This window comes from Rattus norvegicus, chromosome 12, assembly GCF_036323735.1.
Source record: "Rattus norvegicus strain BN/NHsdMcwi chromosome 12, GRCr8, whole genome shotgun sequence".
Lineage (NCBI taxonomy): Eukaryota > Metazoa > Chordata > Mammalia > Rodentia > Muridae > Rattus > Rattus norvegicus.
In genome coordinates, this window is record NC_086030.1 from 20327380 (window position 1) to 20342967 (window position 15588).

Genomic DNA, 15588 nt, shown 5'->3' on the forward strand with positions numbered 1-15588 from the left:
TACAGGGTCTTGCCACCAAGCCGACAGCCTGAGCTCAATCCCAAGAACCTAGTTGGTAGAAGGAGAGAGCCAACTCTGAAAAGTTATTCTTTGACCTACACACACACACACACACACACACACACACACACACACACACACGAAAAACGTGTTAAGAAAAAGTATTAGTGAGGCCAGACAGAATCTGAATTTGAATCTCCATCACCCAGTTACAACCCAGGCATGGTAGTGTGTGCCTGTAACTTCAACGCTGGCTTGTGTGTGTGTGTCTGTGTCTCTGTGTATATGTTGTGTGTATGTGCGTGTGTATGTGTGCATGAGTGTGTGTGTGTGCATGAGTGTGTCTGTGTCTCTGTGTATGTTGTGTGTATGTGTGTGTATGTGTGCATGAGTGTGTGTGTCTGTGTCTCTGTGTGTATGTTGTGTGTGTGCATGAGTGTGTGTGTGTATATGTGTGTCTGTGTGTCTGTGTCTCTGTATGTTGTGTGCATGTGCGTGTGTATGTGTGCATGAGTGTGTGTCTGTGTCTCTGTCTCTGTGTGTATGTTGTGTGTATGTGCATGAGTGTGTGTGTGTATATGTGTGTCTGTGTCTCTGTATGTTGTGTGTATGTGCATGTGTATGTGTGCATGAGTGTGTGTATGTATGTGTGTGTGTCTGTGTCTGTGTGTGTATGTTGTATGTATGTGTGTGTGTGCATGAGTGTGTATGTCTGTGTGTCTGTCTGTGTGTATGTTGTATGTATGTGTGTGCATATAGGCAAATACCTGGAATCATTGCTCAGTGAGAGAGTCTGCCTCAAAAAAATAGGATTTTTATCACCAAGTGTGATAGGGCAAGACATCCCGCATTAACTTCTGGCCTCCACACATGCACACACAGCACAGGCGAGTGCAACTCCCAGCCCGTGTCCCCAGCCCTGCATACACTGCACACTGATGAGCAGAGACAGCTGGGGCAGAATTTTACATCTGCTTATGGAGGAGTGAAGAGGAGGCCGCTCCTGGGTGCGCTGGTGGTGTTCAGAATGGCAGCAGAAGCACCTCTATACTGAGACACTGCACAAGCCTTTTCCGGGAAAGGCCCCCAAAAGATGAGGGAGCTGTCAGGCTTGCTGATTATCCTTTATGTTGCCCTCTCCTGGGCAGCCAGGTGGCTGGCCTCCTCTGTCCCACCAAAGCGAGGAGAAGATAATTAATTGTACCTTAGGCCTTGCTCACCAGGGCCGGAAGGGCGGATGGGCTGGAGTGCAAGGGGGAGCTCATTAGTAAGGTTTGAGTAGGTGATGGAATGGTTTCCAGCTCTAAGCAGGTTTTCCATGCCCACGGTAGCTGCCTCTCCCCTTCTTAGGGTCTGAACTACATTTGTACGCCAAAGTGAGCCAGGTTACCAGGAAACAGCAGTGCGATTAAAACGCCTTGATTTTATCTTCTGGTGTTCCTGCCAAGAATAATTGTGTTAGCCTCAGCTCAGCTCCCGGACACACTCTCAGGGGGGGTCAAATGGGCTGCACAGGGCCCTTTCAGAGCCAGCCACTCTGCCCAGCCCTGGCCCCCTAAGTCCAGCCTTCTTGACTTATCCTTCTGGCCACCTTGCCCTGGGACTTGGGGATATACGTCTGTCACCCACCCCACCCACGTGAAGAGCAGTTCTCCTTACGTTTGCAGATGGCAAGTGTGCTTTGAGGCATAGAGGAGGCAGTTGTGTTCCAACCCTCTCTGGCTCCAACCTGCCACAGCTTAGTCGGTAGAAGACTCTGGTCAGGAGCCTTAAATAGAAGGTGATATTGTATGTGGCAAAGAGCGGGCCAGTCCTGTGTGATCTTAGGACCATAGTAGTCCCAATGGACCACTTTGCTGCTGTCTAGAGAACCCAAGGGTGGCTTTCCACAAGGGCAGCTGTAGTTGTAACTGTCAGCCCTGGGGCTGTAGCCCTAAAGAGGGAAGGGGGGCCCCCGGCTGCCGTCTGTGTCTCTGGCTCCCTGTTGAGGCTGCCGAGCTGCCGAGGGCTGCGCTGGAGGCTGAGGTCCTGTTCCTGGCCCCATCCTTTATTGTCCATGGTTTTGAGTGTTCACAGACTGCAAGCATCCAGTGTTTTCCTCTCTATAATATGGAGGGATGTGTGTGCAGGGCTCTGTTCTCTTTCTGACGCCCTGGCTGCCTCCCTAGTGAAAGCTGAAAGCCTTGGCATCTGCGCATCACATTGGCCTGAGGATGGCCAACAGACGCCTCCCACATAGGCACATTCGAGGAGTTGAAGCCCAGCGCTGCCCTTTTCTGTGATTTGGAATGGAGGGTCTTTTCCTGTCAATCACTGAGGTCAAAAGGGCAATTTAAACCAAAGGTTTACAACGATGTCACCCTGTCAGGGTTTGCTGCCACACTTCTCAGCCTCCATTGTAAGCCCTTCTTTGTGCCTGTCTCTAGGAGCACCGTGAGCGCACTTGCGGCTTAGAGGTTGCTGACCAAAGTGTCTTAGAGTTTACCCCTCTAGATTATGCAAGGGCTGCATCAGCTATGTACGCCTTCCTTGGGTTTGCTAGGGTGGAGCCAAGGGCTTCTGCCTGAGTTGTAGGGCTCTGCAAGACAGCCACACACCAGGGTCTTTACCTGCCCACTTCCCGTGGGGGTTCTTCACCTGTTGGTTTATGGATACCATCCTGGAGGAGGTGTCCCATGTCCTACCCAGGTAGAAAGCCAGCCCTGCATGGGACTCAGGTAACAGTTGGGACAAATGCTCTTGTTCTTGAAGACTTGTACTTAGGGTCACTAAAGCTGGGAATGCAGCACTCCAGGCTGACGGCCACGCCACCCTGCATAAGCTGTGCCTGACAAAACACCGAGACAGAGGGAATCTGTGTCCTGTGCAGTTTGGCTGACTCCTTTCTCTGCCAAGTCCACTGAACCATCTGTTCTCTTTCCAGATATTGTTCTTGAGTATCTGGAAAGATCCTTAAATATCTTTAATATTTATTTAACTTAATCATTTAAATATCACGTGATTTTTTAAAATTTAATCTTATCCGTAAATATATCTTATCAGAATAAAAAGGCAGGGTCATAGGTTTGAATAGAAAATAGCATATTCTTTAGCAACAAAGTGGGTAATTTTTGTAGCCTACGTATTACCTTGTATGTTCCCCTAGGGCCCTGCCTCAGCTCCTATGTGAGTCCAGAGACCCTGGGTCCTCACCCAGAGCCATGGGTCTTTTGACACGGGCAGCTGCCCAGGCAGGTGGTCAGGAGGTTGAGGTTGAGTTTGTCCTGTGATACAGGACCAGAGGCCCTGCCTCCTGGCCCCAGGCCCTTTAACTCCCAGCCCTGGACATGTCTCCCAGTCCAGAGTCTTCTAGGGATAGATAGCTGTCCTTTGCAGACCCCTAAGTGAGGCCAAGTGTGGCTGTCAACATAAGTGACAAGAAAGACATGTTTGTTGGCCAGGTGAAACAAAGAATGTGGCCCACCCCATCTCAGAAGTGCCAGGCCTCTCAGCCTAGATAGATGGGCTGTTGGAACATAGGAGAGAACTCAGAATGGCACTCAGGTGTGTCAGGCTGTGGGCATAGTGTTCTTTTGCTAGCAATCAGCTAACTGTACTAGGGTGACTTTCTCCCGCACCCCGGCCCCTATGGCCCATCGCCCTGTGACTGGCCTTTCTTTATTCACAGACACTGAATGAATACCCGATCCTTAGTTCTTGTTCTTTCTTTTTACATTTTAATGAGATCCGTTTACAGCTCACCGTTCCCAGTATTATTTTCTGTGGAGTCAAGTCCTTCCGACAAATGTCTTATGATGGGATTCCCAGCAGCCTGCACAGCAGCACCCACGGTCTCCTTCCACCTTCACAGAAGGGCAAACACCTTTGTAAACAAGCTTTGTGAGAGGAGCATCCCAGAGCAGGGAGGTGGTTTGTTAAAGGGCCTTTCTCAGCTCAGACATGCTGTTCACTGAGGAGTTAGGAGTGGCATCTGGGATGACCTCACAGCCTTCTGGAAGACAGGAAGAAGGCTCTGGGGTCCTTAGCTTTGGCTGCACTGGACAGAGTGTACATGATCAATCACACGTCACAAGCAAAGGGAACGTAGCCAGTTTGGGTCTGGTACATATGCTCTGTTTCTAGGCTCTTCCGTGTAGCAGGCACGTAACAGAAGATATAACCATGGTAGTGCCATAGGGTGGCCTGTCCTTTGGGCTGTTACTTAATCAACAACAGACTTGTCTTCTGGAAACATAGGGTATGGAAAGAAAACCAAGCGTCAGGCCTTCGTGGTGCCCTTTGAGGGCAGAGGTCAATGTCATGTGGCCCACTGCCTTGAATCTGGATGGCAGTATCCATGAGCTGGGCAGTCAGGAAGAATCCCAGCAGCCCCAGAGGTGACCCAGCCATGTGACATTTCCCCCTAGCCACTGGGGTTTAGAGTATGACATGGCTCAGCTCGCCCACCACCTGTGCTAGGAGTGTGCAGCTCCTGGGCACGCCTGCTCCCCTGTCCGTTTTCCTCTAGGAGGTACCTCTCATACAGCACTGCTGAACTTGACATCTGACTGCTCCGTGCTGTCTGGTATGACTGCCTTGAGCGTGGCATGGCAGAAGCGGTTGAGAGCTGGCAGGCTCGTCTTCTGCGCCACATACAGCCTGAGCTTGTCCCTGAAGGTCTCTCCCAGGAAGCTATAGATGAGGGGATTCAGGCAGCTGTTGGAGAAGGCTGCCAGGTTGACTATGTGGCCTGTCAAGGGGTAGGCATGACGGAAAGACTGCTTGCAGGGAGTGTCCCCTGGCTGCGCCCACTGCAGTAGGTGGACGCTGATGAAGACGTTCTCCGGCAGCCAGCAGATGAAGAAGACAAGGACCACTGCGAAGATCATCCTCAGGGCTTTCTGCCTGCGTGGGCGCAGGCCACGATGCCTGTGGGCCCGGATGAGGGCCCGCACGATGAGGGAATAGCACAGGCCGATGATGGCGAAGGGCACAATGAAGCCCAGCGTGACCTCCAGCCACTGCACCTCCCTGACATCGGCAAAGCAGAAGCAGGCCTCCTCGGTGTGCCGCAGATGCACGGCCGTGAAGGGCACCAGCGTGGCGGACACTGAGGCCATCCAGATGAGGCCACAGCTGAGCCGCGCGTGGTGCTTGGTGCGGAAGAGGCCACAGCGCATGGCTTTGGCCAGCGCCAGGTACCTGTCGAAGCTCATCCAGGTGAGGAAGAAGACGCTGCTGTACATGTTGATCTGCAGGAAGAGGGACATGAAGGTGCAGAGCACGGCGATATCGTAGTACTGCTCGTCCAGGTTGAACACCTCGATCAGGGAGTCGGCCACCAGGATGAGGTCGGCCGCTGCCAGGTTGATGAAGTACAGGTCTGGGATAGTCATCTTCTCCCGGAAGCTGATGTTCACCACCAAGATGAGGATGTTGCCCACAAAGCCGATGGGGAAGAGGAAGATGGTGTAGAGGCAGGAGAGGAAGAGAGCGATCACATATTGCTGATGTTCAGAGAGGTCCCCAGTGAGGTTCCCCGGGGCATCTTCCCGCAGCGCCAGGGACAGGTTGAGGGCCAGAGGGGTGCTGTTGGAAGGGGCTGGCCACACGGGACCTAGGTAGATCTCTACGCCAACATCTTGTGCTGGAGTAGTTGCAGCCATGGCTTCCCGTAGAAGCTTTCAGGACTTGCTGAAAGGGTCACAGAAGTCTGTTTTACGTGACAGCTCCATCTTCACAAAGGTGATTCCCTGGGAAGTGAGCCAGGCATGCGTGAGGCAGGAAGAATCGTCCTGGGAGCCTGTTTGTCTCAGAAAACCAGAAGGGCAGACAGGGCGTCTGGGCTGGTGCCGGGCAGGAACGCCTGCTGCCTGCTTACCTTCTGAGGACCTGTGGAGGCAGACGGGGCAAGACTAAGTAAGCGTCAAGAATCCTGAGCTCCCTGAAGAAGCCAGGTGTAGTGCATGAGTGAGAACAGGGTCTGCCTGGACTCTGGCTTTTGCCATCTTGAAGGGGTGGGTGCCCCTGAGCTGGAACAGAAGAGATGGTCAGGGTAGTGTTCCTTTCTGTCCCCTAAGGGCGCCCACAGTTGGTGGCAGTCTGTGAATCATGGGAGGTGCAGTGGGACCGGTCAGATCGAGGGCTCATGAAATACTGTTAATGCGCGGTGAGGGAGTTTGAGGAAAACTACTGTTTGTCGAGACAGGAAGTCTCATTAACTCCAGCAGCTGTTGGGAAGAGACGTGACATGGGAAGGGAAAAACCCAGACTTTCTCAAAGGTAGTCCACAGGATGGGAGCTGCCTTTTCTCTTGCCGTAAGTGGTAAGAGAAATTTTATTCTTTGACTAGAGGTGGTCCGGAGTGTGAGCACCAGGAGTAAACACCTGCCCCCCAAGACTGAAGTAAAGACAAGGGAAGAATAAACACTGTTATTTGAGGACTGGGATGTAGCTCAGTGGTAAAGCATTTACCTGTCACACAAGAGAGCTGTGGGTTCCACCTTTAGTATCTTTCTCTCTTCACATGCGCGCGCGCGCACACACACACACACACACACACACACACAAATGCATATGTACAGCTGTATTGTTTTCTTCCTGAGACAGGAGCTGGCTGTCCTGGAACTCTGTAGACCAGGCTGGCCTCAAACTCACAGAGATCCCACTGCCTCTGCCTCCTTAATGCTGGGATTAAAGGCGTGTGCCACCCTCGCCCACCTCATAGGCTGGTTTTGACGAAAGGTCTCTCTCTTAGTCCAGGCTGTCCTCAAATTCTCTAAACAGTAGGGAAGATTCCTCGTCCTCCCATCTACTCTGAAGGATGATACAGAAGGATCCCTGGAATACAGGAAGGAGTTTGAGACTATCCTGGCAACAGCCTGAGACCCCAATCTCAAGGAATAAGAAAGAAAGGAGAGAAGAAGGAAGGAAAGCGTTTTTTGTCCTTTTCACGAGTTACTGTGAAATACAGCATTTTTGTCGCTGCAGCCTTGAAGCTGAGTTTTATTTGTCCCTGAGGATGGATCCTAGCCTGCATGACTCTGCATCAGGGTTCTCTGGTGTGACCCAGGTTCTCAGCGGCACTGGCAGTGTCTGGAGACCCTGGGGCGTCACTGTGTGGGAGATGGGTGTTGGCATCTTGTGGGTGGAAGCCAGGAAGGCTACTCAGTGTCCATATTGCCCCCGGCAGTGCCCCAGGCAGTGCAGCTGCCATCCCAGTGCAGGGCAGGACAACACCCTGCTCCTGGAATGGGCTCCAGGGACCACAGCATTTCTGTTGCTTCTCTTGTGGTGATTGTATTTGCTTTTGAGGTGAAGCAAGAGCAAGCCAAAGGTTTAAATTGACTTTTCTCTCCCAAAATACTGCTTCGTTAAAATAAAGGGAAGAAGAAAGGAGGGGCAGCTCATTGCTGTGGCCACATCCTGCCTTGGATGTGTGGGTGTGGGTGGCCAACCCGTCTTTCTCCGAAGTGCCCATCTGAGCCCCATAAGTCAGGTTTTCTGAGTCCAATACAGTGTGGAGGGTTTCCCTTCATTTCCAGTTCCAATCACATACCTGGGCCTGGGACATACTTTAATTTCAGCACAAAAGAACCAGAGGAAAGTGGAGCTCCAAGTTTCAAGGCCAGCCTAGTCTATGTAGTGAATTAGAGGCCAGTCAGGGCTGAAACAATCAAACAAAACCTGAAAATTTAAAAGTACTCACTCAGAATGTGTGAATGATGAGGCTTGGCCACAATCCCTCAGATGGCTTTCTCCCTAGATCTGATCAACTGTTCTGGTGGATGCATGACAGAAATGACACCCAGGCTTCTGTCCTTGGTCCCAACTGCTGCTCTCTTAATCTAATGATCAATATTAGTATCCTGATTTTCTGTTGTGTGTCCAGATCTGGGGAAACAAGGCTAGGTTTTTGCCAGACTTAGGAGGTCCCTGTCCCTGAAGCAGTTCTAAGCCATTAGGACTCCCTTGGCAGACAAAGAGTGCCAGCATTGTGGTGTTACAGATGTGACCCAAATGTGACCAAGCTCTAGATGGACATGCTGTTGCCTGTGCTTGATCAGAGCCCCGGCCTCACTCATACCTAGCATGCTGTCCCGGGGTGCCTGCTCCACCATTCCCTCCCCACCTTAGCAAGAGGTTCCCAGCCAGATGCAGACCTGGAACCTGGGCCACAAATGTGACTCTTACCTGGGCCATGGAGTCACTGAACCATCTGCTGGAGGTGCTTCTGGAGGTTGCTCACAGGGATTGTCCCTGGACTCGTAGCACCTTGGGGATGGTGCCCAGCAGGGATACAGCAGGAGAGGAAAAGAAGAGTGTCAGGTCTGGAAGGGAGCAGGCTCACCATGCCTGTGGATGCCTGTGGCTGTCCCGCAGTGTCTGGCCCCCTTGGCACAGCGCCTCCTTTATAGACTTCCCAAGCCTACTCACTGGGCTCTGGCCAGCCTCCTTTTAAGGCCAGCATTAACCATTTTTTTGCTGGCAGTTTTTTCCTCCCACATGTAAACAGTGAAAACGGTCCTGTTAGGCATGTATTGTATGGACATTTCCAGGGTGACTGCTGTTTTTCACCCACTGACATAATTATCTTGAAGTGTGAAAGGATTGTAATATTGTTTACCTTTTAGGTAAGAATCCTTCCTCATTTGTGGACGCAATGATACCCTTGGTTATTTCAGCTGGTGCTGGCTTTAAAACTGAACACTGAGTTTCCTCCACCAGCATAGTAGGGCAGCAGTCACACAGCGAATGTAAGCTACAGTTTTCCGAGGGATGCTTGTAGCGGGAAATACAGTCCACAAATAGCAGACATTTTGTTCAGAAGTTAGGAATCAGGTAGGTTTTCTGCTTTAATGTGAGCCGGGGGTAGTGTCCCTCTGCCCAGGGGTCAGGTGAGCCACCACCTGTCTTCTCTCTGTTTCCCGTTCTAGGCCTTGTATAGCCAAGGTTGGGGAGACCAGGGCCCTGGGAGCTGAGCAGCCTTGTGACTTATTGCCATCCCCAAGCATCCCACCTTCCGGTTGTTGGAGTTTCACCCACAACACTGGGGTGGGCTTAGAATTGTTGCCCTGGGGGTGGAGACAAGCATGGGGAACTGGGCTTCACCACATGATCAGACCTCTAACAGCTCTGACCTGAGCCATCCAGTCAAATTATTATGTACTCATGATAATTTAGAGTTCATTGGTCTCGTTTGTACTCTCTTCTTTGTATCTGAGTATGAGTACATGTTCATGTATATATGTATGAATGTGTGTGGTTGCGGAGGTTAGAGACCCTCTGTTAGCTATTGTTGTGTTCACCTTGTTTTTTTAAGGCAGGGTCTCTCATTGGCCTAGAGCTCGCCAATACAGCTAGGCTGGCTGGCAAGAGACCGGCAGGGTTCCCCCTCTTCTCCTTCAGTGCAGACCTCTGTGCTTTTCTCTTGCTGTCTTTTTGATGGTTGGCAGTCTGGGATATTGAGTACATTGAGCTGGCATTTGTGTTCTGAGCATGAACAGTGCATGCTTCTGCTGGCTGAGGACTGCAGAAACCACCCCAGGCTGCTCCCTAAAAGGCAGGCTGTCTGGAGCAGGAAGAAGCAGGTACTGGGTTGCAGAGATGGCTCAGCAGTTAAAATTTGTTGCTCCTGAAGAGGACACAGGTTCGATTCCCAGCACCCATATGGTGGCTCATCATCATCTGTAAATCTGAACCTAGGAGATCCAACTCCCTCTCTCAGACTCTGAGAACCAGGCACACAGGTGGCACACATGCTGATAAGACAGTCATACACATAACATATTTTTATTTATAAAAAATGAAGCAGTTACCTGCATGTAGATAGCTCTGTGTGTGTGTGTGTGTGTGTGTGTGTGTGTGTGTGTGTGTGTGTTCTCTAGAAAACATTGATCTTCTTCCCTGTGCCTATGTGTGTGGCAAACACACTTGATGGGTTTCTATAGGATGCTGGCTTAGAATCTTTGAGACAGTATTTTTGGAAATGTACACATCTTTAAGCAGAGTTCCATTAAAAATGAAATTTTTAATGGAAAAATACTAAGTCAGGACCCCTTTGAGCTGTAGAAGCCCTGACTTTTTTGGGAGCAGCAAGGGAAAGAGCCCATTGGTCCTTTAGTATCTTTTGTCCAGCTTACCAAGTCAGGATGGCGTCAACATTAAAAAAAAAAAAAATGCCTGCAACACCATCCTGAAAGAAACAAATCATGAGAAAACACAGCTTCCTTTTGAATTAAATAAATAAAACAGAAACCCAAGCCTTGAAATAGCCAAGGCGTGCCACTTAAAAATAGCCGCTCCCTTAGAAATCCCACTCTTGCAAGCCAAGCTCAGGTTCCATGGTGCTGGAGCACTGAGAGGCCCTCGCTGCCTTCTGGGTTCCTGCGGAATCCCGCAGATGCTCTGACATCATGCACAGGTGCAGGATTGGCAGGTGAAGTTTTAGGAGAGCATCTTCCGCTGAGCCCAGCCTTCCCTTTAATATACATCCTGTCTAGGCTACCACTCCGTTAAGAGACACAACAGAACCCAGGCAGAGGGGATGTCTGCCTTCTGACCTTCGTAGGTTTTCATATGGGTAAGGGATGAGAGAGGCCTTGAAGATTCTGTCAGCGCAGTGGTGAGGGCTTCCTCTTTACTCTCCCATAACAGAGTCTCAGGATCCCTCCCTCAGAGCAAGGCTACCTCTGGGCTTGGCTTCTTGAAGGAGGACAGAACCCGAGGGATACAGCATGAACATTTGCAAGTGAAGACAGGGCCAGTGGCTAAGTCTGGACCAGGGTCCTTGTCCTCGTACCAGCCTGCTCATGTCCTTCCCGATCTGCTTGCCCCCTCGTGCGTTTGATGTCTGTGTGGGTTTGGCAATATATGTTTGGTACATAAGTCTACAGTTGTTTATAATGGTGCTGTGTTTGAAGTTCCTACACTGGCTGGTGTAGCATGGCAGGCAGGACTCGGGCTGCCCAGTTCACATCACACGTATGACTCGAGGCTAAAGGGAGAGACTGGAGAGGAAGTTCAGTGTGACAGGCCACACCTGTTCCAGATACAGACAGTATTGGATCGTCTATAGGGAGCAGATGCTGTCATGTAAAGCCTTCATGAGCCCTCACAGGAGCTCTTCAGCACATAGCCCAGTCATGCTTCAAAGCCCCTGGTATCAGGATCCAGAGTGCCATCAGGGATCGTCCCGCCAGTCATGGAGACACACACACACACACACACACACACACACACACACACACACACACACCACTTATATTTCTCTCTCTTGGTCTTCTTGCCTCTTCCACAGCACAGACCAGCCCCAGCACCTCATGGGTCTAGGGTCACCTCTTGCCTGACAGTCAGAGTCCTTGGGGGACATGACCCCAGAGTCTGAGCATGGCCAGTGTGCAGCATCGCTCAGCTCCTTCCTTCCTACTCCTCGGTGGTCATCTGGAGCATGGGTGCGACATAAGACAGCCCCCTGCAAAGGCCTTTTGACATTGTAATTGTCTACAAGTGTGTTTGGTACATTCATAGCTATTCCGGGACATACGTGGCCCATGGTTGCAGATTGGACACACAGATGTTCTGCTTTCTTGGGAGTGAGGCAGGTAGCTTCCTTTCATCAGTGAGGCCACCCCACCTCTTAGACAGTTGGTCTTCCTTGGGTCCCAACTGGGGAGACACTCTGACAATCAGAAGCGTTTGTAGGATTGCTCCCATGATTTGCTTTGACCCTGAAGTGACAAGTAATGTGTTTTGGAAAGACACAGCACAAAGCTTGGAGAAAATTGCCCATGCGTTCCACTCTACAACATTTATGCATTTTGTGTATGTGTGTTTGTATATTTGTATGCTTGTGTGTATGGAGGCCACAGGCCTATGCCCAGTGTTTCCCTCCGTCACTGGCCAGCTTATTTTTTGAGATGGGATTTCTCAGTGAACCCAGAGTTTGCTGATTCAGCTAGGGCGACCAGCAGTGAGTTCCACACATCCTCCTGTCTCCACCCCTGGCACTGGGATTATAGGTCTGTGACACTGCACACAGCTCTTTATATGGATGCTGGGAATCTGAAGCCGGGTTCTCCTGCACTGTTACCAGCGTTCCCTCAGGCCCAGTTTGTGTATTTTCCTCTAGTTTTCCAGACTCGGGAGTCAGAGAGCTCTGGACAATTACTATTCAACTTAAATATGTAAGTGTTTAGTAGGGTGAGAGGCGGGCATCTTCTTCATAAAGAAAGAGCCAAAGTCGGGGAGGCCAAGCACTTGCCTGGGTCCCAGGGCAGTGAGGAGACGTTCAGTCAGGGCCAGCTCTCCTGGGCCATTGACTGACCGTGGAAGACCAGAGCTGAGCTGGTCTCACTGTGCCGTCTGCCCATTCTGGCTTGGGAAGGCTGTGACTCAGCCTCCCTGACTCCTGAGCCTTTTCTCATCTTAGGAGGTGGTGGCTGGGAAACGCACACCTTGAGAGAGGCACCCTCATCCAGGTCCCAGAGCAGCCTGGCCTGGGACCATGGGAGTGGGCATGTCGGCCCTAGGTGCATCGAGTGCTGTGGTCCTGGCCCTGGGAAGTACAGGGGGCTTCCTACAGACAGACGTCCTGGGGTACACTACGGGAGCCGGCTAGGTCTTCCTGGGACTGTTCCCAGAAAAGCCAGTTCTGTGGCCTTATCTTCCAATGTGGGAAGGAATTTACAGCCCTAGGAGAGTGTCATAGCCCTGCCCTGCAGCTGCCCCCTCCCCTCCCCCTCCCCCTCCCCCTCCCCTCCAGCCCGTGTGCCCGTAGGGAAAATTTCAGTAGCTTCACAGTGTTGACAGCTGGGCCTCTTTCACGGTTGCTGGGAGCATTCTGGTTGCTTCCTTTGATTCCTGGAGAGTGTTGGCAACCAAAAGTGAGTGTGTCCAGCTCAGAGTGCAGATGGGGGGAGTGGGGTGAGTACCATTCAGGGAGGCCACTGACACCAGGGAGTGGTGATGGAGTGAGGCTCTGGGGGGAGTGGCAGAGATGGGTCCTCTTCTTAGCCAGGAGAGCCTTGGGGTCCACAGGACACTCTCCCCACTCACGATCAGTTCCAAGTTTCCTTTTCCACACTGAGATTTCCTTCTCCCTTGCCCTGGGTCGGAGTACTCAGAACTGCATTGTGAGGTGTCCCCTTTGCTCTCTTTTGTTCTACATCTTCCTCTTGGTTCCTTGCTTGTAGGAATTATCAGGAAGTTATGATATAGTGGATATAGAGGCGGGTCAAGAGACAGACAGACAGAATCCAGTGGGTATAACCCTATCTAAGGCCTGCTGTAGGGACTTTGGCTCAGCATCTTACCCACAGGGCCCTGGTGCAGCCTTTTGTTGCTCCAGCACTAGAGTCCCTCCCCTAGTCACTAGAACCACTCCCCTAATCATCGGAGCCCCTTCCCTAATCACTGGAGCCCCTCCCTAATCACGGGAGCCCCTCCCCTAATCACTAGAGCGCCCCTTCCCTAATCACGGGAGCCCCTTCCCTAATCACTGGAGCCCCTTCCCTAATCACGGGAGCCCCTCCCCTAATCACTAGAGCGCCCCTCCCATCACTGGAACCACTCCCCTAGTCACTGGAGCCCCTCCCCTAATCAGATTTCAGTAGTTTTAATTGTTTGCCCTCTTCAACTGCATTTTTGTTGTTCTATTGTTTTTTTTTTTTTTTTTTTTTTGGTTCTTTTTTTTTTGGAGCTGGGGACCGAACCCAGGGCCTTGCGCTTCCTAGGTAAGCGCTCTACCACTGAGCTAAATCCCCAGCCCCTGTTATTTGTTTTGTATTAAAGACAGGCTCTTCATATGTAGCCCAGGCTGGCCCTGGACTCTGGATCCTTTTGGCTGAGCCTACTGAGTACTGGGATCACAGACATGCACCACCACACCCAGCTTAGTGCCCTTTTAAAGCACAAAAGTCCAGTTCTGAAGGAGTGCATGTGAGTAAAGTACTTGTAAGGAAAACCTGAAGGTTTTGTTGTTGTTGTTTGTTTTTTTTTAAACCTGAGTTTAATCCCCAGAACTCATGTATAAAAAAAAGAGGTGTGGCCAGGAGAGGGCTCAGCAGGCAAAAACATTTGCCTCCAATCCTGAAGATCTGAGTTAAATCCCTGGACCCTCAGGATAGAAAGAGAGAACCAACTTCTTCAAGTTTTCCTCATACCTTCACATGTATGTTATGTGTGCATGTGTAAAATAAATATGTAAGTAAATAATATGAATATAGTTGTTTTTTGCTTGCATGCATAGCTGTGTGTCACATGTGTGCAGTGCCTGAAGAGACCAGAAGAGGGTGTTGGCTCCCCTAGGACTCCCCTCATGACCCTAGACAGGGTTTCTCTTTGTGTGGTCCTGGCTACCTTGGTACTCACTCTGTAGACTAGACTGGCCTTGAACTCAGAGCTTCACCTGCCTCTGCCTCCCGGGTGCTGGGATTAAAAGTGTGCGCCAGCACTGCCCTGTCGCCTGGAACTTTTAAAGTCAGGTGTGGCGGCTTACAGTCTAGTCCAGTGCTGAGGAGGAACAGAGGGAGGATCCCTTGGGCTCACTGGCCAACCAGCCTACCCTAATGGCTGAATTCCAGGGGCAAAAAGAGCAGTGGGCTGGAGAGATGGCTCAGAGGTTAAGAGCTGCTCTTTCTGGGAACCTGGGTTCAATTCCCAGCCAATTCATGGCCAATCACAACTATCCATGGTTCTGGGGAGCCAGCGCTGTCTTCCAGACTCTTCAGGCACCACACACACGTGATACGCAGCCATGCATGCACTCGGGCAAAACACCCATATATGGACAGCAAGTATAAACACACCTAAAATAACATTGGACACTTCCTAAGACATGACACTGGTCTACACAGTACATCCTGAAAAGCCAGGGTCCTACCATTGGAGAGGCACCAGTGTACTTTTTTGTGGCCATGTTTCTAAATATACTCCCTGCCTGGAACACTGAGGAGCTCAGTGAGGTGTGAGCTTTAGCTTGTCTGGTTTCCAGCTCCTGGCTGAGACCCTCTGCTCCCAGCAGTTCAAGCATGGTCTTTTGCCCCCTCTTTTCTTCTGAGGCCTGTGCATGGACATCCATTGTGGCAGGTGTTTATACATTAACTCAGCGGCCTCCACATCTGCCATGAGTGTGAACCTGAGGGAACCAACCATGAGCCACTGAAAATGGGGCCAGAGGTAGGAGGTGACCCACTGTACAGAATTTGGTCCTGACCAGGTGATGCCCTGTGTTTCACGGCTTCCTGGCTGAGGTGTCCTCTTGTCCAAAGCACAGAAAGGAGCTCTATCTGGCAGGACAGGCGGTGGTCAATGGAGGGGACAGACACTGGATTCCTGGAAGGGTGGGTGAGCCAGTGTTGTTGGGACGTGGTACTTGGAGAAGAGAGTACCACAGTCAGAGCACTCCAGAATCTGCATGGCACTCAACTCAACTCTGGCTACATTGAATGTCAGTGGAGTGAGGGTCTGCAAGGGTGCCCTGGGGCAGCCGACGCCAGGGTGGGATCATGGGAGGAGCTGATGTGATTATGGTGGGGCTGGTGGTGAGAGCACACTGGACATAAGAGATCACGTGTTGATAGAGAAAGTCTGAAAGAGGCCAGGGAGGGG

The 15588-nt window shown here is 51.1% G+C and overlaps 2 protein-coding genes across 5 annotated transcripts in view; one reads left to right on the forward strand and one right to left on the reverse strand.

Moving 5' to 3' along the window:
- C12h7orf50 (similar to human chromosome 7 open reading frame 50) overlaps positions 1–15588 on the forward strand; it is a 103923-nt gene that overhangs the window by 28412 nt on the left and 59923 nt on the right. The window lies entirely within an intron of this gene.
- On the reverse strand, positions 3694–9148 carry Gper1 (G protein-coupled estrogen receptor 1). Of its 2 annotated transcripts, XM_006248914.5 has the most exons (2): positions 8173–9148; positions 3694–5871 (listed from the first exon to the last, which is right to left on the reverse strand). In XM_006248914.5, exon 2 carries the CDS (start codon positions 5643–5645, stop codon positions 4518–4520), a length of 1128 nt encoding a protein of 375 aa, XP_006248976.1. In that variant the 5' UTR covers positions 5646–5871; positions 8173–9148; the 3' UTR covers positions 3694–4517. The 2 variants fall into 2 exon arrangements, with proteins under 2 accessions (XP_006248976.1, NP_598257.2); NM_133573.2 differs by lacking the exon at positions 8173–9148 and having other exon boundaries at positions 4412–5690.